Here is a 23,249-nt window from a genome sequence, read left to right as displayed (position 1 = left end):
AACAAAAATACGTCAATTTGGATGTGTTTATTACTTAGTGATAATATTGAGAAATAGTTGAGACAAAATAGGCAGCTAGAATGAAACATAGGGTATGTGTGCCATCAGTAATCTCATGCTCCCAAATTAATCCTATTCGAAAACAAGCGATTACGGCACCAATTGATTCCGTTCTTTTTGTTCATGTGTGCTTTCTTCTAATAAAAAATACAAAAATCAGAAACAAAAAAACAACCAATACCCTGTTTCTTCCAAATCCTGCCAAGAATATATTTTTATCCTACGTATTTATTTCGTATATCTTCATACTGCCGAATAGGTCCAGAACTAAATCTTGATTATTTTAACTTTATGTTTCTGCCATAAAGAGAGATCCCTCACTTATAAAAGGCATGTTTGTAATGCAATAAATATAAATAAGGCAGCATGCGAGCAACATCTATCTATCTATCTATCTATATATATAAAAATGGATTTCCGTCTGTCTGTCTGTCTGTCTGTCTGTCTGTCTGACCGCTATGCATTCGGAAACTACTGAACCGATCGGTGTGAAATTTTGTGTGTGAATACTTTAGGGGCCGGGGAAGGTTCTTAGCTTGGTGTGAGACCTCTCCGGTCTCTGGAACAGGGGGCCCCCATACAGATAACTTCGCCGGGGACGCCCCTATAGAGCTGTATGTCAAAAAACGCAGTAGGCAGGCAGTACGACGTTTGCCGAGACAGCTACATCATGTCAAAATTTGCATTGTTCAGCCACGAACACCAATCGGAACAATGAGCCGTATCTTTGCAGGACAGCAAGTGTTCAATATCTCCAAAAAGAGACAGGAGTTATTGGAGGTGGACAGGCTCCCGATGACAGTAAGTAAAATACTTAGGTTAGCATTCACTCATCATGATAGAAAGTTTATTTTTTTCGAAAGGTTGGCTACTGTTTGCGTGAATGGCAGGACACTCAGTCGAGGTATAAATATGTTGACCCGAATCATGGAAGGAGCGCATACGAAGATCCTGATCTATGGAGAGTAGCGAGGATAGTGGTTCCAATCTTTGCCATGATTCATTGTGGACGTTCGTGATCAAGGAAGCACCTATGCTGACGAAGATTTTCGATAATGCCACATGTTAAGAAGATGACTAAGCCTATTGTATTACTTTAATCATTATCAACACACAACGCACGTTGATCCGTTTCCTCCAAAAACTTGCTGTTGGCCTATTTAGGGTTGTTTCAGTTTATAACTCGGTAAATTATATACCTGTTGATTTAAATTTTTGTACTCAATTAAATACACACGGTATCTAGCTGGGTACATGAATTAAGGTCAATTGGTATATAATTGACTGAGTTCTAACCGGAAACTGTCCAAAATAGAATCCCCTGTTTAAATAGTCCCGCACACTCCTATATTCACTCATAGTTGCAGTGGCCTTTGTGCTGCAAATATTCATAGATTTGCAAAAGGACATATTTATTTACCCTTTCACATGAAGTAACCCAATAGCTAATAAGTAATACATATCAGAAAATTTTCAAAAGTGTACTTTTTGAAAGCTTACGAGCTGAATAGAGATGAGTAGAAAAATTGACACTTATTGTCTTCCTTTCTACCAAAAGCATTGAAAACATTTTCTTTTTCATGCAGATTTCAAGTACACTCATAGAACAATTATGGGTCAATTCAATTTGAATAGAGTGGTGAACTGACTGACTCGGCAATTCAAGTGACTTCAAGGAACTGTCGCCTAAAAACCTAAAAGTTCCCCAAAGCAGCATGGATGGGGTATTCGTTAGTAGGGTAGGTATAAGATCTGGATGTCACCTTTGATCGGTGATGCGATAATGTGCTATTAAAGTTGGAACGAAAAGAAACGACTTTTTCAACCAGTATATTTTCTAGCAATAGCTATGAAATTTTGAATTTAAATGAGTTGTATAGTTAGAGAAGACAAAGAGAGAAAGTAGATAGAAAGATACAAAGTCGGGGACAGACAGGGATTGAAAATAGGACATTCTGCATACTAATCAGATACGGTAGCCAGTAGACAGTCAAGTACCGCACCACAGGGTTAGGGTTCATTAAAATATTACGTAACGATTAAAGGGGAGAGAGGGGGTCAAGCACTGCGTTAAGCTTCATAAAAAATCCAACATTACGCATAAAAAAGTTGTTACATGGGGGGGGGGGGAGGGATCCGGAATTGTCAAATTTTGCATTACGTAATATTTGAATGAACTCTAATAACTGGACAATAATTGTAAAAAGGTCCACACATCAAAGGGGCAATACAACGTTTGCCGGGTTAGCTAGTTTTACATAAAAAAAACAAACATTGTGGAATTGCTTTGAATTTTGTGAAGATATTTGGCGTAAGAAACCAGTCAAATAACTGAACTCCAGGTCATCAAAATTTACATAGAATACCCAATAGCCTATCGATGTCAACTTTCGGTTGTTGCTGGTGGAACTTCTGGAGAAAGGGATGAACAGGTGTTATAGCTATGTTCATTTAGAATCCGGAAGGACAAAATCACGTATGTCTTAGGGATGGAATAACAAACATAAAAGGTGAAGCCCTCAAAACAAAGGTTATTTATTGTACTTTCATGGAAAAATATCATTGAAATTATTTATTTTTATTTTTCACACATTTTCTCACTTTTTCAGTGTTGACCTCTCTAAAAATCTGCACAACGGTGGTAAATTTTAGCAACAACCCCTTCCGCACGTTTGTTCAACAATCAGGTCATCTACATATGCAGTGTCCTGAGTGCCTTGACTAGTCTGACTAGGTTTCCGAAGAAAAATTGCCAAACTTTTTTTTATTGCGAAATGAGGAGCAATTCAGTGAATTGAGAAAACGCGAAATTTGAGTGTTTCTTTCGTTGATAAACACTACCCATCTATGACGATACCACTGAACGTCTCCGGCTGTCATGGCAGCTCATCAAAATAGGTAAAACCTCTACATATCCCTTGTGTGCGTTTTTTAAAAGCAGAACGCGATTCTTGAGGCTGTCATCCTTGTATGAATTGGTTCTCATCATCTTGTTGCGAAAAAACCATGCCCAGAGTTCGAACTTCTTGCCAAATCTTCAAATTCAAAGCAGATTTATCAATGAACCCAAGTTTTTTTCTTCCGAGGACACTTCCTTATGTCATGGTTAACAACATCTGTGCACATAACACATAATGGTTTTGACGATATCAACATTTTTCGCGACTGTCGTACCTGACCACGCTAAATTTTCAACGTGTTTGTGCAAGATTTTGTTCCTCCTCTTGTCTTCAATCTGAAATAACTTTTCACTCGTTGCAAGAAAATCGATGAAATTTTCATCATTTAAAGAGGATTAGTGTATGATCAGAGTTCTGCAAAAGAATGATTATTATGTTCATTGAGAGCGCCACTAGAAAATGTGACATGATTCCGGATTCTAAGTGAACATAGTGAACAAGTGAATTTTAATGTATATTTGTAGTGCTCCAAACATTTGAGGAGTGATCCAGTACAAAACACACAAGCCGTCCCCTAACACGGACATCAAATTGTAGACGGTCTTGTATTGTTGCCCGAATCTAGATGGATTAGAAACTCTTAGACCAAAACAAGCTATGAATGCAGCAACAGATGCTGCGAACTGCCAAACAAAATACATTTCTAGGATGACTGATGGACCAAGAACAATAATGAAACCTCATCATCCTGGGTTCGTACTTCGTATCCATATGGATGACTTGGCACAAATTAATGTTTTGTGTTGCATGTTTGTGCTTTGTGCATTTGTAATGTTCCATTTTACTTTTCGTAACACACTAGTTTCAAAATGTGGGGCTCGATGCGGAAAATCAAATGCGCATTTATAGGGTTCTGTTAGCAGTTGTCTACATTGTGGTACCCATCAGGAGCACAATGCATTTTTAGTGTTCCGCAAAACTTTTTTTTTTCGTTACACAGGCTAATAAGAAACAACCAAGGAAACAACTGTTTCCAGAAGCAGTTATGTCCATATGGGCGTTATTATTTATACGATATGTGTCTAAGCAGCCCTTGATTTATATTGTATCTTGAGTATTAGAATAAAATATGATTCCTCCTTAGATCAGAGAAGATTAAATTGACAATCTTGATTAAAAAATATAGAATTCCTTCTTGAACTGCTTCACGAATTATGACCTAAACTTCTTCCAGGATTTCTGATATCCTGAATACCTTCCGAGGGACTTCCTTGCAAATCTTCCATGATTTCTTACAGAAATTTTCCCGGTATTCCTTCCAGGATTTCGTCATGGCACTTTTTCTGGAATTTTCTCCAAAGTTTTCCCCAGAAGATTTTATTTTGAGATTTCTCCCATGATTCGTCCTGGCATTTTTCCGGAATTTCTCCTGAAATTTCTACCGAGATGCTTTGTGGAATTCATCCTGAGATTCTCACGAAATTAATTTTGGCATATTCTCTATTTTTTTTCGTCATTTCTCTGGAGACTTCTGCAAAAAAAAGGAACACGACCCGTACTTTTGCAACATTTGTAGATGGAACGGTGGACCGAGGGAAAGGAACAACTAGACCAATTTCAGGCTGAGAAGTGCGAGTACAAATAACACATCTGCTGCTATGATCTAAGTTTATTGCTAATAACTAGTTATAATGTCTCGGGTTATAATGTTCGGAGTTCTTGATTCGTTGGTTCCCAATTCGATACTGACTTCATTGCATTGCGAGGATTCCTTATATACGCCACGGAGCCCATCTGTCGAGTGTTGGTCACTAACAATGTTGTTTATCCAGGTTTATGTCGCTACATTTTGGTCCCTACGATTGGCAAAAAACATCCCATTATGTGAAGCGCTCGTCACGTACAACCCAAGACAACGGACTAGCATACAACGCCCAGTAGTGGTACAGCCGAAAAATAAGCCGCAACCTGATGGGCAGGGTATGTTTCAAGAATGCTAGACAACAATCCTGCAAAGTTGGTATTCGCTACCGATCCGATTTGCACAAGATGATGTGGAGTGCAGAGAGCACGATGGGCGGATCAAGTGGAGCGTGATATGGTGAGCATTGGGAGTGACAGAGAATGAAGAGAGGCAGCCACAAACCGAGTATTGTGGCGTACTAAGGACTGTTCATTTTATAAAGAGGACACCTTATTTGTGTGATATCTTTTTTATTTTTCAATAAAATCATTATCGGTTTTTTGCATAAATTTCCATGGCTATTCTACAGTGTAGGAAAAATATAACATTATACAAATTGTCCTTAGTTATGGAACTCAAGCGGTTTTCGTTAAAACTCAATAAAATCCCATTTCTCAAAATTCTACTCAACTTTCCACATACATAACTTTAAAATTTTCATGAACTTTTCAATGTGTTGGGATCTAATACTATTCTTCTAAAGGTAGAGTGTAATAGTTGGTCAGTAATAATGCACCAAGCATTATACAGCTTGATATAGTGAGTTGCCTTGTTATCAATGAAATTGATAAAAAATACTTATTTAAGTCCAGTGATGCAATAACACTACGGAATCAGTTCAAAATTTGTCCAGTATAGAAGAGAATCGCATTCAAATGATACCGAAGAAAAATATGCTTTAAAGTACATTCTTCATCATAAATTTAATACTTAATGATGGCCATAATGGAAAATTGCATACTTTTTGCTCCATAAATGCAAGTTTTTGATTCTAGAGAAGCTTATTATTATTTATTTTCAGCAAGGTCTGACCCTATGTGGTTATATACCTTATTTGAAAGTAACTACATGTTAATTTTTATTTTCGACATCATTGTTAAGTTGTATTTGCAATAGAGTACATCGTTATTTAGAAGAACCTTCAAAGAACGTAACAGTAACCAAGCCAACAATGCTATCAAGAAGCGGTTTTCTGCATTTGAAATTGCATTATTAGTACTTTCGACTAGATCCATTGAAAACATTCAAAATTTAATATTTTTATACATTTTTGTTTAACAAATAAATTTTATTCTGAAAATCGAGTCCAACTTGTAACTTTAATATCTCGACAACCATTATTCCGACTGCTGCAGCATGGCAAACACTTTTATGCAATTAAAAACGATACACCGATGTTTTACAGAAATTTTGTGTTTATCTTTAGTTTTTAGGAATTGAAAAATTGATCTCTCGAAACATTTTGCCACATTTCTATGATGTTCAATAATTTTAACCCAATTTATTTATAGTTATTATCTGCTAATATAATGTACTGAACAACTAACCAAGGCTGCTCAAATTTGAACTACGCGTTTTCTTTTTATAGCCTTGCAAAGTTGTCCTCTTTATAAAATGAACAGTCCTTATTGTTGAATATGTCCTATTTTTAGGTGTCATGATGCATCACTGAGCTTTCAAAGGAATAATTCACATCTTGCTTTACAATAAGTGTTTGCCTCGCGTTTTTGAGGTGAACTGATAATTCTACAGCAACGCAGCTGAAAAAGTAACATACAGGATGGGATAGGAGTAGCATATAGGATGATACTTTTTCATACGAATATTCACTTTCATGGCTGAAAACTATCACTTTGAAATTTCGCGCCACATATCCAACATGGCTACCAAGAATGCTGATGATTCCGTTAAAAAGCCTTAAACGTGATGTTGAACAAATACCTAAATGTAAGTGCACTGCAACATTTTTGGAAATTTCAAAAGGCGCCGCGATAGCAAAAAGTTTGGGAACCTCTGCCTTAAATATTCTGTAATAAGTTCTAGGAGGAATCTCCCAAGAAGTTTTTTCTGGATAAAACAAAGAAAGAATTCTTTAACTTATTGGAGAAATACCTGGAAAGCACTTTATAAGCAATTCCGGAAAGAACTTCGAGAGGAAATCTGGAAATTTTGGATTGGATTGGAATGGTGAAATTCCGGAAGAGATCCCACAAGAAAATTCTGGTGTAACCTCTGGAAAAAAAATCGAACGAATCCCAGAGAAAAGTGACATCCATAAAGAAGGAGTTCCTGAAGCAATCCCAATAAGAGCTAATGGAAAAAATCCGCAAGAAATTCTGGGCGGAATGGAGATATAACAGCTCAAATCCAGGAGAAAACATCTCCTGGATAAATCGAAGAAAAAACTCTTGAAGACATCTTAGAAGTAACTTCTAGAGAAATCCCAGAAGGAACGTCTTGAGGAATAACAGAAAAAAAACTCCTACAGGAATCCAGGAAAAAATCCTAGAAGAATTCCAGAACGAACTTCAGGAGTAATCTCCAAACTTTCAGAAGGAGGAACCTTAGAAGACACTCCTTGAACAATCCTAAAAAGGAGTGATCCCCGGAATGAACTTCTGGAAGAATAATTCCGGAAGAAAAATCTTGGAAAATCTTAGAATGATCTTCAGAAGATATCCGTAAAGGAAAAGGAACTTCTTAGAGAATCCTCGAATGAGCTTCTGGAGGAATCCAGAAAAGACTCTAAGAAACTCCTTGAGAAATCCAGAAAGACTCCAAGAAACTCCTTGAGGAATCCTAGAAAGAACTCAGAAACTTTTAAAGAATTTCCAAAATTCTCAAAAAAGGTAATCCTTAAAGAAACTTCTGGACGAATCCAAGAAGAAACTTCTTGAGAATTTCCAAAATTAATTCCTGGAGGAACACCAGTAGACACTGAAGGAGTAATTTTAGTATGAACTCCTAGGGGTCCCTCGAAGGATCCTCTGGAGAAACCTTAGAAAAAAACTCTTTGATCAATCTCTGAAGGCACTCCGGGAGGAATTTTAGGAGCTACTGAATGAATCACAGAACTCAAGGAAGAATCTTTAGAAACTTTCGTAGGAAAATCAGAAGGAGTTTATGGAGGGATTCAGAAGGAACTTCTAAAGGAATTCATGGAGGATTATCACTCTGCAGCAGCCGAATTAGATGTTTTTTTACTACTTGAAGTTCACCCAGTAGCATATGCCTGTATATAAATAAAAATAAATGAATAAAAAATAAAATAAACGGCAGTTTTAAAAGTAATAGAGACGCATGGTCATTGCTTATGTAATAAACCCGGAACAAAGCTTTTTCGGACCATGTTAGCGTCTAAAACAACTGTGCAAAATTTGGGAGCGATTGATTACGTCCCCGTATTCCGCATTGCGAATGAAATTTGTATGGGTTTTAGCACAGAGAACAAACATCCAAGTCCAGTTCCGAAACTGAGTAAGGAATTTAACGGATTTGAAATCGGTAACACAAGTGGCAACAGCGTGGCGCTGCAATCGGTTAATTTCCCAAACTAATGAAATGTTTCAATTCACCACTGACTGTGGCAATATGGTGTTTGGTGGCGTTAGCGTTTTCATCGCCTTACTCAAGTGAGGATTCAAATCCTTACACAACTTTCTGAATGAAATTTGTTCTAGCCTGGATGTCTGTTCTCTGTGGTTTTAGTATGGGAAAAATCACTTTTTTGCATTTTTTTGCAAGAGGGGCGTACATTTTTTCTCGACTACATAACCGATGTTACGGGTATAAATATTTGTTATAATTATAAGACAAAATAATTGTCAATTTCTTGATTTTGCTTTGGCTGACCAAGCCATGTGGGAAATTACACTGTTGAAAATGCTTTGACATCCATGTGCACAACAGAACATGTGCTCGATGAACAAATTGAGATTTGAAATTATGAAAAGAAATCCACGTACTCCGGTGAGACTCGAACTCACGACTCCCAATTCGCTAGACGGGCGCTTCTATTCCTTCAAGCTACGGAGTCACTCGACTATCTCCGTCGCCAGCAGGCCTAGAACTGAACTTCGATTCCACTATCGCACATGGTTATCTTCTTTTCACAATCCAAACCCCCTTCGGATGGGATTAGATGAACATCTAACACATTGTCTGTTGTGCACATGTATGTCAAAGCGGGAGAGGAAGTTATTTTTAATTGTCGAGAGCTTCGGGCACTGCCTTCCAATCACTTATTGGTATGGCAATTAGTGTGCAGTCGGACTCTCGACGGGTCGGTCCTCGGCCGACCGAATACGGTAAGGGTGACCGTAGCACCTTACAAATGTCAATTTCTTGATTTTGCTTTGGCTGACCAAGCCATGTGGGAAATTACACTGTTGAAAATGCTTTGACATCCATGTGCACAACAGAACATGTGCTCGATGAACAAATTGAGATTTGAAATTATGAAAAGAAATCCACGTACTCCGGTGAGACTCGAACTCACGACTCCCAATTCGCTAGACGGGCGCTCGACCGACCCGTCGAGAGTCCGACTGCACACTAATTGCCATACCAATAAGTGATTGGAAGGCAGTGCCCGAAGCTCTCGACAATTAAAAATAACTTCCTCTCCCGCTTTGACATACATGTGCACAACAGACAATGTGTTAGATGTTCATCTAATCCCATCCGAAGGGGGTTTGGATTGTGAAAAGAAGATAACCATGTGCGATAGTGGAATCGAAGTTCAGTTCTAGGCCTGCTGGCGACGGAGATAGTCGAGTGACTCCGTAGCTTGAAGGAATAGAAGCGCCCGTCTAGCGAATTGGGAGTCGTGAGTTCGAGTCTCACCGGAGTACGTGGATTTCTTTTCATAATTTCAAATCTCAATTTGTTCATCGAGCACATGTTCTGTTGTGCACATGGATGTCAAAGCATTTTCAACAGTGTAAAATAATTGTATTATAAGTTTATTATTTGTGCGTTCTTTGTGTTGTATGTTTTATTTTAACTTGTATATATTCCTATAAATTTAATGCACATTTAAAGGGTTCTGCAAAAATAGAAACCCATGAAATGCAATCCCACTTTGATTGCCAACTTTCAGGCCATTTCGGACAGCGATCAAGTACTAGAGATGTAAACCTTTCCCTGCGACGGACTTCAAGTTATTGAGCTCAAGTATCGAACCCCGAAACGGTTCCTGTGATCGGAAGATGTTATCAATCTGGATAACAGGGCACATTTATGTTTTGTGTCGTTTTGTGTTAATCTTTAATGTCGCTTATTTGTACATTTGTGAGGTTCCATGTTTTGTGATGTGTTGATACTTTATAATAATTAAATTTCTTTTATTTTTGTAACACCGATAACGTTAAGATATAGCCTTGGATATGCAAAAAAAATATCAAAGATCGCAAAGCGATCCGACACTTGTGAAAAAAGATTAAACGTACGGATTGTCCGACGGTGTTCAATAATAATATCTCAATTTTTGGCCTATATTGCCAACCGAATAACTTTTCCACAAGCCTCTGATCAATGTGCGATATTCGACAAAGTTGTTTTGCATACCCTTGGCTGTTTAACGTCATAAATTATATGGCAGTAGACAATGTTTTTCAACTTCTGAGAAACATGCAAAAAAGTACTTTTTTTCATACAAAATCGCAATGCGGAATACGGATACGCAACCAATCGCTCCCAAATTTTGCACAGTTAGTATGGACTCTAAAAGGAATCGAAAAAGCTTAGTTCCAAAAATAATCGACCTTGTTGACCCAGTCCAATACGCATCTACATCATACGTTTACGTTGAGCGAGAATTACTTAAGTTAGATTTATAATAAAATTTTCAGAAACTGTTCAACATTTGGTGAATCTCCCTACTCTGCCAATAGCCAGAAAATAATTCTGACCTATATACAGGGGATAGACAAAATTATCGGGACAGGCAAAATTTTCACTTTTCAAAAAATGTTCAACTAGCTAGAACTTTTCGAAAAATGCATCAAATATTCTCAAATTTTCACTGTAACTTCATCAACTAGTTGTGTTTACTAGTGTTCCAAATTTGGAAAATATCGGGCTATTCTCCACGAGGTTATAACGATTTTTGAAAAATGTTTTATTATCCGATAGCCAACTTTGAGCTGTTATATCTTCGGATTCAATGAACCGAATGCAATGAAATTTTGACCATTTATGACTTATATAATGAGCTTTGAAAAACGTTTCACTTAATTTGAAATTTTTAAAACAAGAAAAAGTTATAGCGAATTCATTTATTACACGTTTTTTAAATAAATTAGTCTATTTTTAATATGCATCCCATTACCTTTTCAATTTATTGGCGTCTATTGTTACTTTCCTTCAAAACACATTTACACATAAGTCAATTAGAGGGAAATTAAATGAACTATAATTTGCACCTTGAATTTCGATACGATGTTAAAGTTTTGGATTATTTGGTATTTTATAAGAAAAATAATCTAATCGTTTTAATTTTCTTCCATGTTAAGAATTTCAAGTTAAGCCATAGCTCATAGCTCATTATATAAGTCATAAATAGTCAAAATTTCATTGCATTCGGTTAATTGAATCCGGAGATATAACAGCTCAAAGTTGGCTATCGGATAATTATACCATTTTCGAGAATTCAATCTTCATAACTTCATGGAGAATAGCCCAACTTTTTCCAAATTTGGACCACTAATACACAACTAGTTGATGAACTTACAGTGAAAATTTGAAAATATTTTGATGCACTTTTCGAAAAATTACAGCTAGTTGAACATTTTTTGAAAAGTAAAAATTTTGCCTGTCCCGATCATGTCTATCCACTGTATGCATGATGATACACTTTAAAGTCAGCCTTTGTTCCCCTGTGACTGTTATGTGGTTACATTTGTGAATGAGACAAAATGACTTGGTATTTACTTCATAACTCCTAGAACAAACTTTATAATTTTGTTCAGGCAGTCGGAAGTGCTAGAGATGTGATTATCATCCCCGGTATTAAGTCAATACCAGCAATAAATGCAAGTTTTACAATGTTAAGGGTAGTTTCCATAACATCAGTATTTCCATATTCTACTCAATATACTCCCATGAATTGCCTAAAATATTGCCAAAGATAACTAATCAATCGGACAAACCGTTTCTGAGTTATGTTTTTTTTTTCTTAATTTTCAGTGATGTTTTGCTTTGGCCTTTCTCAAGAGTGGAACACATAGCGTCCGTTCCGTCGAGGTTTGCGTTTTTTGACAGTTTTCCCAAGGGAAATGTGTCAAACTACTGTCACGCACACGCAAACGTATGCATTGTGTGGGGCACTTAACGCTAGAGCCAAAATGGAAAACTAATTATGCAAATTATTCATTTTGATCATGAAAAATGCTTTTGCAAAATTTGGAAGTCTTTTGGTTTAGATATATGGATCAGATCAATATATGTGTTATTTTATTTAAAATAGCTGTTTTTATATTGACGCAGATTCGATGTACTTGAAATGGATTTTAAATGACTTGGCGTGGATTTTATGGTTCCAAATATTTAGTCCATACCTGTTGCGACGAGTTTGCGATGAAACTGGCAACACTGCAACAATTGCCTTTGCAGGCAGTACGGTATAATTGATTAGGTAGTTTTTAAAGTAGAACAGATTGCGAAAAGGTGTGTCTAAGGAGCACTACTGTCAAGAAAGTATCTCTTCAAACCGGAGAAATCGACTCCCAACACATACCAATTTAGATAAAAATGATTTCGAAAACTCGTCCATTTCTATAAAAATAACCTCATTTTTGAAACTAAAATTTAAAAAATTCGTCAGTAAGTAAACCTTAGCTTGAAAAAACTTTCACAAACTTTCTCACAAAACTCTCGCCGGAACTTGTTTAAAGTGTAATTGAGTTCTTTAGTGGTATCCAGATTATTTTACATTCGGATTCTCCACCTAAAAAATAGTCAAAATCCAAAATTTCATCATTTTTTATGATCAGGAACTATTTTTAAAATGCATTTCAAGTTTATATGAGGAATTTTTTATTTGTTCGAGGCGAACTGTCATTTTATCGATTGAACTGTCAATCTATCCACGGAAATTAAAACTGTTTTGTTTATTTGCCGATCAAAACAAAGGTGTTGAAATGCAACAGTGGCGTAGCCAGAATTTGTCTCTGGGAGGGGTTTTCAACGGTCAATGAGACCTTTTTCGATTTTACACTTACATTTCGTAAACCGCAATGGGCAAACGTGTTCGAAGTTTGAAAATAGCGGCGCAGCCGAAATATTTGTTGTTACAACGCTCTATATCATGAATTTCTTCCACAAATTATGGCTCCCGGTTGAGGGGTTAACCCTAATCGCCCCCCCCCCCCCGTGGCTACGCCAGTGGAATGCAATAAAATCACGTTATACTCAGAAAAATGAGCTCTTTCTGTTAGGCTATAGAATGTAGCAATATTTTATTCACTGAACAATCCAATTCACAAATTCAACGAAATTCTAAAGAAGAACGTCACGAGATTTTTTGAAACTTCTGATATATTTTTGAAAACTTCGCCACTAAATTGTTTAGGTGCTGCCTCATTACAAGACAGTCGTCAATTAGTACTGTGATTCTAAGGAAAACTCTTTAAGGATGTTTCTAAACTGTCCTTACTCTCATAACAGTCCAATTTGTAAAAAGTAGGAAAACTTGTTTCCATATAAAGCTTAAAAAATCGCTAAAATTTGAAAAATAGTTCAATCATATCGAAACTTTCACAGATTGCTTCTTCTCCTTCTTTGTGGTTCGATATCTCAATGGGGACTTGGCCTGCCTCTCTTCAACTTAGTGTTCCTTGAGCACTTCCACAGTTATTAATTGAAGGGCTTTCTTTACCTGTTATTGCATGAATTTGTATATTGTGAGGCAAGTATAATGATACTCTAAGCCCAGGGAAGTCGAGTGGAGACCCCAGATTGCTTTGCACCTGAATACATAACTGTGAAAAATAACCATTGAAACAAAAATAAACAATAAAACCCAATAATGCATACATATTATTCTCTATGATTTTTCACTATTACCGTCATCCCGTTTAAAAACAACTCAGATTATTTGCAAGCTTCCAGATTTCCAAAAATTGTGTCAAAAATCTCTCAAGATTTCCAGAAACATTTTCATGAATACTTACTAGAAATCTTTTAAAAACTACTGTTGCAACTCCAAAACGGATTCTACTAGGTTGCAAAAAATTATACGCCAGAAACCGTCTCCGGAAAATTTTCTTTGAAATATTGCCAGAAGGTGTTCTAGTTCTCTTTCAAGAAGCATTTTTTTGATCATCAAGGCAGTTTTCTGTAAATATCCTTAAATTTTAGGTTTTTATAAATTCATCCAATTTTTTAATGAAATTTGACGAAAGTTGCTCTTTGAACTTCGCTAAAAACCTCTTGGGGGTTTTAGTAGGATTTTTACTAAAAATATCTGTTTCCCATCTTCCAAAACTTCTTTAGCATAATAATTCAACTGTACTAGATTCTTTGTAATATAACATTTCAACTTAAAACCTATTCGAATACTCACCATTGCCTTCGACAATTTCCTCATCTTCCAATCCACTGCTGGCAGCATTGACGAAATCCTCCAATACCGAACGAGGTTGTTGCCCTGAACTAAGCAGCTCCTCTATAATTTCGGCTTTCTCGACCAGATTGGCGGCTGCCATCTCGGTCCGGAGCAGTCGTTCGCTCAGATTGCCCATCAAGGTGGCTTCCTGTTCCTGTTCGTCAACCGAAGAGGGATGTTGGTATGCGCTTTCTTGAATAGCGGAACGAAAGCAAACGTTGTTGATGGCGTTTTAGTACCGTTGTTGGATTTGCTCAGTGACAATCAAACGAGAGTGAATCACACCAATAACGACATGCATTTCGGTGGCATTACTCTATACACTACCATAACGGCACGGAACACTTTTTGTGCGAGTTCGCTCTTTTTTACAAGGCAGCAGCAGCACCAACAGCAGCAAATTACACGTGTAGTCCTAAACATTGCTAACTTGAGTTGTAAATATACTACAAATACGTGTAAATGTGTGAACTTTTAAACAGTAACAGAAAGTGCAATTTATTAGCGCGCAGACACGTGGTGTTGTGTGTTAGGAGAATAGAACAAGATTCGTATATTGATTTGTCTCAAAGTATTTATAAAACAAAGTAACAAAAAAACGGACACCAAATTAAAGGCAGGTGTTAGGCCATGCAACAATTTAGCCACAAAGTCAGATAAGAAGAAATCGTGTGAATAGTGATAGCTCTACAAATTAAACAAAATGTAACATCAAGAAAAACTAAAAACCGAAAATCAACTTAGTACAACAAAGAAAGGCACGCCTAACACTCACTCGATGGCGCCGTTTGGTCATGGGATACTGATTGTGGCCGTGGCGAAGAACCACGGGCGGAAGGCATCAGAAGGATACGAGCAGCTCCGATCAGGGCTGCGCCAACCAAGATCTGCACCACAACTGGAAATGTCGGAATAGGCTCGGTCAGCAAGAAACACATAAACCGAAGAAAATTTGGAAATTTTGAACATATCTAAATAATTCCGAAAGGTCTGATTCTTCACTAAGGAAAAGGCTATAAGTTGCACTTTCTCTCGATGGTGAGGGCGGTGTGAAATGAGTGAATGAATGGGGCCTCATTTTTTCCATTGTGATTCTGTAGCATTTCAAAGTAAAAGTTTTATCGTAAGCGATCCGGATGGTATACTTACGAGACGATTCTTCTCGGGGCTCGGCTTTTTCTTCTTGTTGTTTCTGCTGGGTTCGTTGCTCCTGTTCCTTCCGTAGTTTTGCGAGGTACTCTTCTTCGCCACCGTCATTGTCGACGAAGTTTTCAAAGTCGTCATTATCATCGTCATCTTCATCATCATCGTCATTGTTGTCGTTAGCGGTGGTAGGTTTTTTGTCGTCTTCGTTCACTTGATCATCATCGTCCTGGAATGAAAATGAAGTTGAATGATACATTTTTCTTCGTCATATCCATTATGTATTCTTCAAAACAGCAAAATAAAATCAAATTCCTACCTTATGATTCACTTGATTGGGATCCTTTTGAACAAAAGTTTCCTCTTTAGGTAAGTTCATCATTTCAGCTAGTTTGTTATAGTTTTCTACCAGATCATCCATTTGAGTTTTTAGTAATTCAGCACTAACGATTGGTTCAACAGGCGTTTCATCCTTCATGGAATCTCTTGTCCTAACAGTCTGCATGTGTTCCAATCAAATTCGAACTCAAATTACGAATGCACGAGTAAAGCGATTGAAGAACTCATCACTTACCTTCTCTATTCCAGCATCCTTATCAACTATAACTTCTTCAGTCTTATTCTGTACAACATCTCTCGGTCTCAGTTTGTTAGCTTGATCATTCAAAGCATTAGTTTGATTCTTGAATCAACAAATAATAAGGCATAAATGAATTAACAAAAAAACACTACTATATCAACTCTGTACAAACCTCCTCATCGAATGGTGAGTTTCCTTCAACGGTATCATCGTCGTCATCGTCATCTTCTCCAGCGAGCTGATCAATTTCATCGGCATCATCGTCATCATCACCATCATCAGCAGTTTGATTGTCATTGTCATCGTCATCAGCGTCGCCATCGGTTTGACGATCAGCGACTGCCGGCTCTAAAATTTATTGAACGAATATTAATCTACTTATAATCGATGAAAAGATAACGATGTGATGCGCTTCATTACTTCCACGTGATTTTTACAAATATGAATAAGATATTGCTGACAAGTATTAACTGATACAATTTATTTATAAAGTTACTGATGACTGCAATAAAACATACTATTTTGATTCAGTGTAAAAGATAAGCAATAAAATGTAAAATTTTATGGAACATATACGCGTAAAATATAGTCTCATATTTATACTAAGTATAGTAAAACCTGAATAAAACCTTACAAATTGAATAAAACATTCTGGAAACATTTCAATAACATTTAGAATTATCGTTTATAAAGTTACTTTACATTACAAAACCAATAGAGAATGCAATCAAAAGGAATGCAACATCATGTAAAGATTTTCTTTTAAATTTACTAACCATTGTCATCATCATCATCGTTGTCTAACTCTTCGTCATCTACATTATCACCATCGTCATTGTCATTGTCATCATCATTGTCACCATCAACTTCGTTCAGACCATGATTATCGTCACTGTCTTGGTCATTATCATCCTGATCCTCATCATTTTGATCATCATCATCATCATCATTTTGTTCCAATTCAGGTTCCTTATCATCATTATCATCATCTCCATCGTCGCCGAAATCGCCAGCACCGGTATCCTTATCCTCGCCATCATCATTATCATCTCCATCATTCACGTTGTCGTCATCATCATCATCAGGTTGATCGTCGTCGTCGTTGTCGTCAACTGTCTTTGCGGTTGTTTTTGTAGCTTCACGCGTACGGAAAATAGAACAAATTTTGTTTCCTCAGTCAACAACGGCCAATTGGAACAAGTCAAAAGTCGCACACCACACTCATCACTGAGAAGCTGCAGCAGTTTTGGACGTCGCAACGTTCGTCGGAAAGCCAAACGAGAAAGAAAAACCAACAAACAAGCCCCATCCTCGGCGGAGATGTCTACCGTCGCGCTGGGAAGATGATGGACCACTCCAAATGAAAAAAAAATCGGCAAAAACACGTCGCGGCGCAAATACACAAAGCAGAAAACGCATGTAGCGGAATGGCAGAGAGTTTCCACTTGTACTCACTCGGAATAGTCGGGTTAAAATTTGAAGTAGGAAAATATCGAATTACCATCATCTTCCTTATCGTTCTCGTCGTCATCGTCATCGACGTCTTCGTCACCACCGTCATCGACGAAATCATCGGCTTCTTCGTCGTTGTACTCTATTTCTTCTTCATCTTCTTCTTCATCATTCTCTTCCTCATCTTCTTCGGCGTCAGCCTGATTATCATCATCGGCTTCATAACCACCCTCATTAGTATCTATATGGATTTCGATCGGGGAGAGGATCATTTCTTTTAGTAAAGTACGGGGAATTTTCAATAAACCTTGTTAGTTGAGGTGGTCAATCAATTCAAAAGAAAGCATTACCCCGAGGTTTTCTATAGGGCACCTATTTGAAACCACATCGAATCTTTAAAAATAATAACAGATTGAAATCTTAGAAGTATGAACATGTTGAGAGAAGCCTTGTGGAATACACGGTGTTGAATAAGTTCGGATACACTATACAACTTGAATTAATTTCACATCTGTAATACAGATTTTCAAAGTACATGTATTTATTGAAAGGTTATATAACACTGATCAAATACAGCATATGGTTTTGAATAACGTCTTTTTCTACTTTTTTTTATAAGCCTTAGATGTATCTAAAGTTTTGAGTTTACTCTCACTATACTAAATTAAAATAACTAAAATAATAGACAAAAGCTTTACACTGCTATTTCAGTGATGATATTGCAATGAATTTGCAAGTATAGTCAAATTGTGCTGATTTCTATGAAAACGGCATAAATACATTATATAAACACAATTCTGGTCAAAATTTGCCACAATAGGGATAGGTATAATCAAGTTTTGTAAAAGATAATTATGGCTTAAACTGAGATATAACGCATCCTTGCTTTTTTACAAAACAATAATCATTTAAACGCTGTACCTGACAATTTTAGCAATTTCAAGGATCAATATAAAATAACTCCGTACTTCACCCAATCTAAATCTTTTAAATTATTTTTTATGGTCATAGTTGCTACCACTAAGCTGAGAACAACAACCTAATTTGATTTAACTTAACACCATTACTCAATGAAAACTAGAAGAAATACCAATGAAAGACGTGCGTGCCGGCCGAAAGGAACTTGAGACACATTTGCAATTATTACAAAAGGACAAAGGACAGTTTACTTCAAACACATACTGTATTTGATCAGTATTATGTGAGCTTTCAATTAATACATTCACTTTGAAAATCTGAATTACAGATGGGAAATAAATTCAATTTGATTGTGTTTCCAAACTTATTGAACACCGTGTACCGTAAACCGGGGTCAAATTGATCTCCGTGTCGAAATTGATCAGACGATTTTCCGTTAGATAAAGCCTATACTTCAAATAGTTTCCGTACAAATAGGGGGATTAGGGGCATAATGGACACCCGGGGCGAAATGGACACCCCTGTTTTTGCCCAAAACGTTGACTTTTATGTAAAACTTTTAATGCATAATTGTAAAGGAACAAGTCATTGTTCTATTTTTCAAAAGTACCATTTATATTCCTTCAAACTGAAATATCATTGAAATTGAAGAATGTTTTTCATATGGTGGATTTCTTATAATTTCGAAGCAGCAGCAAATAAGGCATTACGAGTGCTTGAGTGTGTCCACCATAAAAACATGTGAATTGTTAGCTTATCTACATGTATACGCAGATTAAACAATGGATGAAGTATTATATTTTTGATCAGAACTTACTCAAAATAGCAATTTCAATGTTGTAGTCGATTCGGGGCGATACTGTCAATTATGAATGGATGTACGCGCGTTGCATACTGTTAGGCGTTTTAGAGAGTTTGGAAAAAATCAATCCGATTATTTTGGCCTAAAATTTATTTAATTAACTTTGATGTTATGTAAACTCGTCTAAGATGGAGTATTATATCTCTGGTATTGATCTACGTAGGCAAATTACTTAACTGGTCGATATTATCAAAGATACAGCATAAAATATACAGGGGTGTCCATTATGCCCCGATGGGTGTCCATTTCGCCCCATACCTTTTCTGCCAGCCCCAAAATACACACGGTTTACAATTCATTATTTCTTTACAATAATGACATTCTACCTGCTGTAAATGATTGAAATACGTAGGAAACAAGTTAATGTTGTAAGACTACTCATAATATGTTAAGTTTTTCTCTGTTATACAGGCCTAACATACTCATTTGCTTAGGGTGTCCATTATGCCCCTAATACCCCTACCGTTTAATATACAGGGTGTTAGGTTCATGAGTGCAAACTTTTAAAAGGGTAATAGAGGACCTTAAATGGTGACAAAAATTGTTCTACGCATATGGTCAAATCTCAACCGTTACGTAGTTATTGAACTTCCCATGTTTTTTACTGGCTATAAATTGAAAATGGTCAAAGTTATCGCAGTTTTTTTACCCTTGTTCGAAAGATTATTGAATGTTCTATCAAATGGCATCTTTGAATCGATTGGTTTAGTTAAATAACTAAGTTTTCTAGAGCAAATAGCTCAAAAGTAGTGTGTTTTAATTTGTTTTTTGTCAATTATCTTCGAAAAATGTGTTGTAACTTAAAATTCTTTCTTAGGCAAAGTTGTGGTCCCTGTTCTACTCTACAATTCGTTCTTTGACATCAAACTTCTATCTCTTATCGTTTCCTTGCAATTTTGATTTAAACATTGCATTTCAGATCATAAATTTGCAACTGTCATGGTAAGCACTTTTTTGCGCACTGTGCCGCACGTTTAAATCAAAATTTCAAGAAAATGATAAGAGCTAGAAGTTTGGTGTCAAAGAACGAATTGTAGAGTGCAATAGGAGCCACAACTTTGCCTAGGAAATAATTTTAGGTTATTACGCATGTTTCAAAGATAATTGACAAAAACAATTCAAAACACACTATTTTTAGCTATTTTACTCTAGAAAACTTAGTTATTCAACTAAACCAATCGATTCATGATGTAATTTGATAGAAAATTCAATAATCTTTCGAATAAGGATCAAAAAACTGCGAAAAGTTTGACCATTTTCTAGCTATAGCCAGTTAAGACAATAAGAGTCAAAAACATGGGAAGTTCAAAAACTACGTAACGGTTGAGATTTGACCATATGCGTAGAAAAATTGTTGTCACCATTTAAGGTCCTCTATCACCCTTTAAAAAGTTTGCACTCATGAACCTAACACCCTGTATGTTTCCTACTGTGAATAAATCACAGAATTCGGTGAAAATTTTCACCGAATTAAAACTGTGAAATATGGTTTTACAGATCTTTCTGTGAAATACAATGTTTTCCAATCCAACTGTCACAATTTCACAGTTCGGTGAACGCAAACAAATTACCAAATTCTGTGAAACTTTTACATTACAGTTCGGTGAACCTCAACATTTTCACCGTGCGCTGTGATTTTTACCAAATTTCTGCAAAATCAGTTGTCGGCCATATTGCCAAGCGAGAGTTGCCAAAAATTGATAGGTGCTTATTGTTTACGTGAGAGTATCTCAGTCATTGCTACAGTAAAGTGAAAATGAGGAAACAACCCACAACTTGGAAGATTAGACGATTTCCAATAGCGTTACAAGAGACTGGTTGGTGTTTTCCGTAAGTACTAATTATTAATATTATTATTATTTTTTTTGGTCATTTCGCTGATTATATGCTGGCCTATATGCTGATTCTGCTAGGCTGAAGTGTTCGGTGGATGCGGTAGCGCTGTGTATTGGAATACCCCATGAACAGCCACTTTCGTCACGTTAATTTGTGTGCCCTCGCAGTGTTTAGATTTGAGCATGAAAATATATAAAACAATTTGAAGTAAATGAGAAACACCTATTTTGATTCTGATTTTGATTTGAGAATATTTCGATTAATCGCAAATAGTTCATTTGCGAAATCACCGTTAATTTGTGGAAAATTCGCATAAAGTTCTGTGAAATCTACAAAAACAAACAACGAATCCACAGAAAATCTGTAGAACATATCACCGAAATGTTCGGTGAATTTGACAGATGAACATTTTCAATCTTTACCGTTTGTTCGGTGAATCAAAAAATCACCGAACAGTTTACCGAAAATTCTGCTGTTGAGATTTCAGTGAAATTTCACAGAATTTTGCGATTTATTCTTAGTGTGACGATACTTGAAAGAAAACTATTTAAAACTAGCTGTACCCGGCAAACTTTGTCTTGCCTACTGCGTTTTTTGACGTTTCAAGTTTCTATCCAAGACCAAGTCCCCGGTCACAAAATGTATGGAAGATCGATTTTTAAAAACTCTCAATTTGTCCATGTTTTTTTGCTTCATAAACCTTCCTTGGATGAAAACTAACAGAACAAAACTAAGAGGACCAAAATCGGACCTTCCGTTCGCAAGTTATGCGGTCCCACGTATGCCACTGTATTTATATATATATATATACATAGATAGATATGCTCAGCCTAACTGAAAACCGTCTGATCAATTTCGACCTGAAGATCAATTTGACCCCGGTTTACGGTACCTATATTAGATTGAGTTTTCATATCAAAATATGGATTTTTTACAAAAGTCTACATTTAAAAATTAGTTTGTGGAGTACTGAGTGCAAAACACAGATAGTTTAGCTACCGAAAATCATTATCTTTGTAAAAATATATTTTTAACGATACATCAACATAATAATACATGCTATTCATGGTTCTCTTTTTTTGAATGTTTTATAGACTTGGTTTTTTGAATGTTTTATAGACAAATTTCGAACACAACAGATTTAACTACAGTAGACGTTCGCTCGGTGCAAACGCTTTAAGTGCAATGCTATTTGCCTTCAAGTCCGTTAAGTGCACTAATTTTGCAGTTATCGCACCGCTATCCGTCAAAATGAAATGTTAACAGCGATGCGATGTTTTTCGCATGCATTTTTACTGCAATACGATGTTTTACAAATGCGCATTGGCTGCATTCTGCAGCAACAGACAGTTCTTTGACGTCTTTCAGTTGTTGCAGTTATCGAATTACATTCGGTAAGTGAAACGTAAACATGTTGCGGTTATCGAACGTCTACTGCTGATGAAACGAAGTCGTACAGCAGATTGTTTGAAAGGGTTGATAAATGACAAAAATATCCACAATTTTAATTTTTTGCCCAAAAAGTTTAATTTAATCTCAGTTTTAATGAAAATACGTTTAAGACAAAATTTCTACGTTTGCCTTTTTCTTAAATAATTGAAGGAGAATCATAGTTAAACATAGGCATAAATAAACTATACCATGCCTGTCACACTGTCAAAGTTACCCGCATTACCAAAATTATCCCGTTTTACAGTACAGTAGACGTTCGCTCGGTGCAAACGCTTTAACTGCAATGCTTCTTAACTGCAAGTCCGCTAAGTGCAACAATTTTGCAGTTATCGCACCGCTATCCGTCAAAACGAAATGTCAACAGTGATGCGATGTTTTTCGCATGCAGTTTTGTTGCAGTGCGATGATTTCCGTATGCACATTGGCTGCATTCTGCAGCAACTGACAGTTCTTTGACGTATGTCAGTTGTCGCAGTTATCGAATTTTATTCGCTAAGTGAAACGTAAACATGTTGCAGTTATCGAACGTCTACTGTAGTATATAATTCACGAATTATCACTAGTATTCAATTCAAACAAAAGTCATGCAAAGAACAAAATACCTGGGATTTCTTCATGAATTCTTACAAGGACACTTTCAGAAAAAAAAAAATTCCTTCAGATATTTCTTCAGAAACTTCTCCTTTGTTTCAGGA

General features: G+C 36.4%; 1 protein-coding gene and 1 long non-coding RNA gene across 11 annotated transcripts in view; one reads left to right on the top strand and one right to left on the bottom strand.

Annotated features, from left to right (window-relative positions):
* The window catches only part of LOC109409693 (aspartyl/asparaginyl beta-hydroxylase), a 54,116-nt gene that overhangs the window by 10,794 nt on the left and 20,073 nt on the right, over window positions 1-23,249 (bottom strand). For 4 of the 10 annotated variants that reach the window (XM_062854586.1, XM_062854585.1, XM_062854587.1 and 1 more), the window contains exons 4-11: window positions 17,536-17,727; window positions 16,811-17,170; window positions 16,207-16,382; window positions 16,029-16,136; window positions 15,774-15,953; window positions 15,461-15,683; window positions 15,087-15,209; window positions 14,270-14,503 (exon numbers count right to left, since the gene is read on the bottom strand). In XM_062854586.1, coding sequence (XP_062710570.1) covers window positions 14,270-14,503; window positions 15,087-15,209; window positions 15,461-15,683; window positions 15,774-15,953; window positions 16,029-16,136; window positions 16,207-16,382; window positions 16,811-17,170; window positions 17,536-17,727 — 1,596 coding nt within the window. The remainder of the gene's footprint in view (window positions 1-14,269; window positions 14,504-15,086; window positions 15,210-15,460; window positions 15,684-15,773; window positions 15,954-16,028; window positions 16,137-16,206; window positions 16,383-16,810; window positions 17,171-17,535; window positions 17,728-23,249) is intronic. The other 6 variants (XM_062854590.1, XM_029870162.2, XM_062854588.1 and 3 more) reach the window with 5 other exon arrangements.
* Window positions 3-9,159, top strand: LOC134288757 (uncharacterized). The gene is made up of 2 exons (XR_009998129.1): window positions 3-861; window positions 924-9,159. It is a non-coding gene; the product is annotated as an uncharacterized LOC134288757 (long non-coding RNA).

Source organism: Aedes albopictus, chromosome 2 (genome assembly GCF_035046485.1).
Source record: "Aedes albopictus strain Foshan chromosome 2, AalbF5, whole genome shotgun sequence".
NCBI lineage: Eukaryota > Metazoa > Arthropoda > Insecta > Diptera > Culicidae > Aedes > Aedes albopictus.
This window is presented reverse-complemented; position numbering and strand designations above follow the sequence as displayed.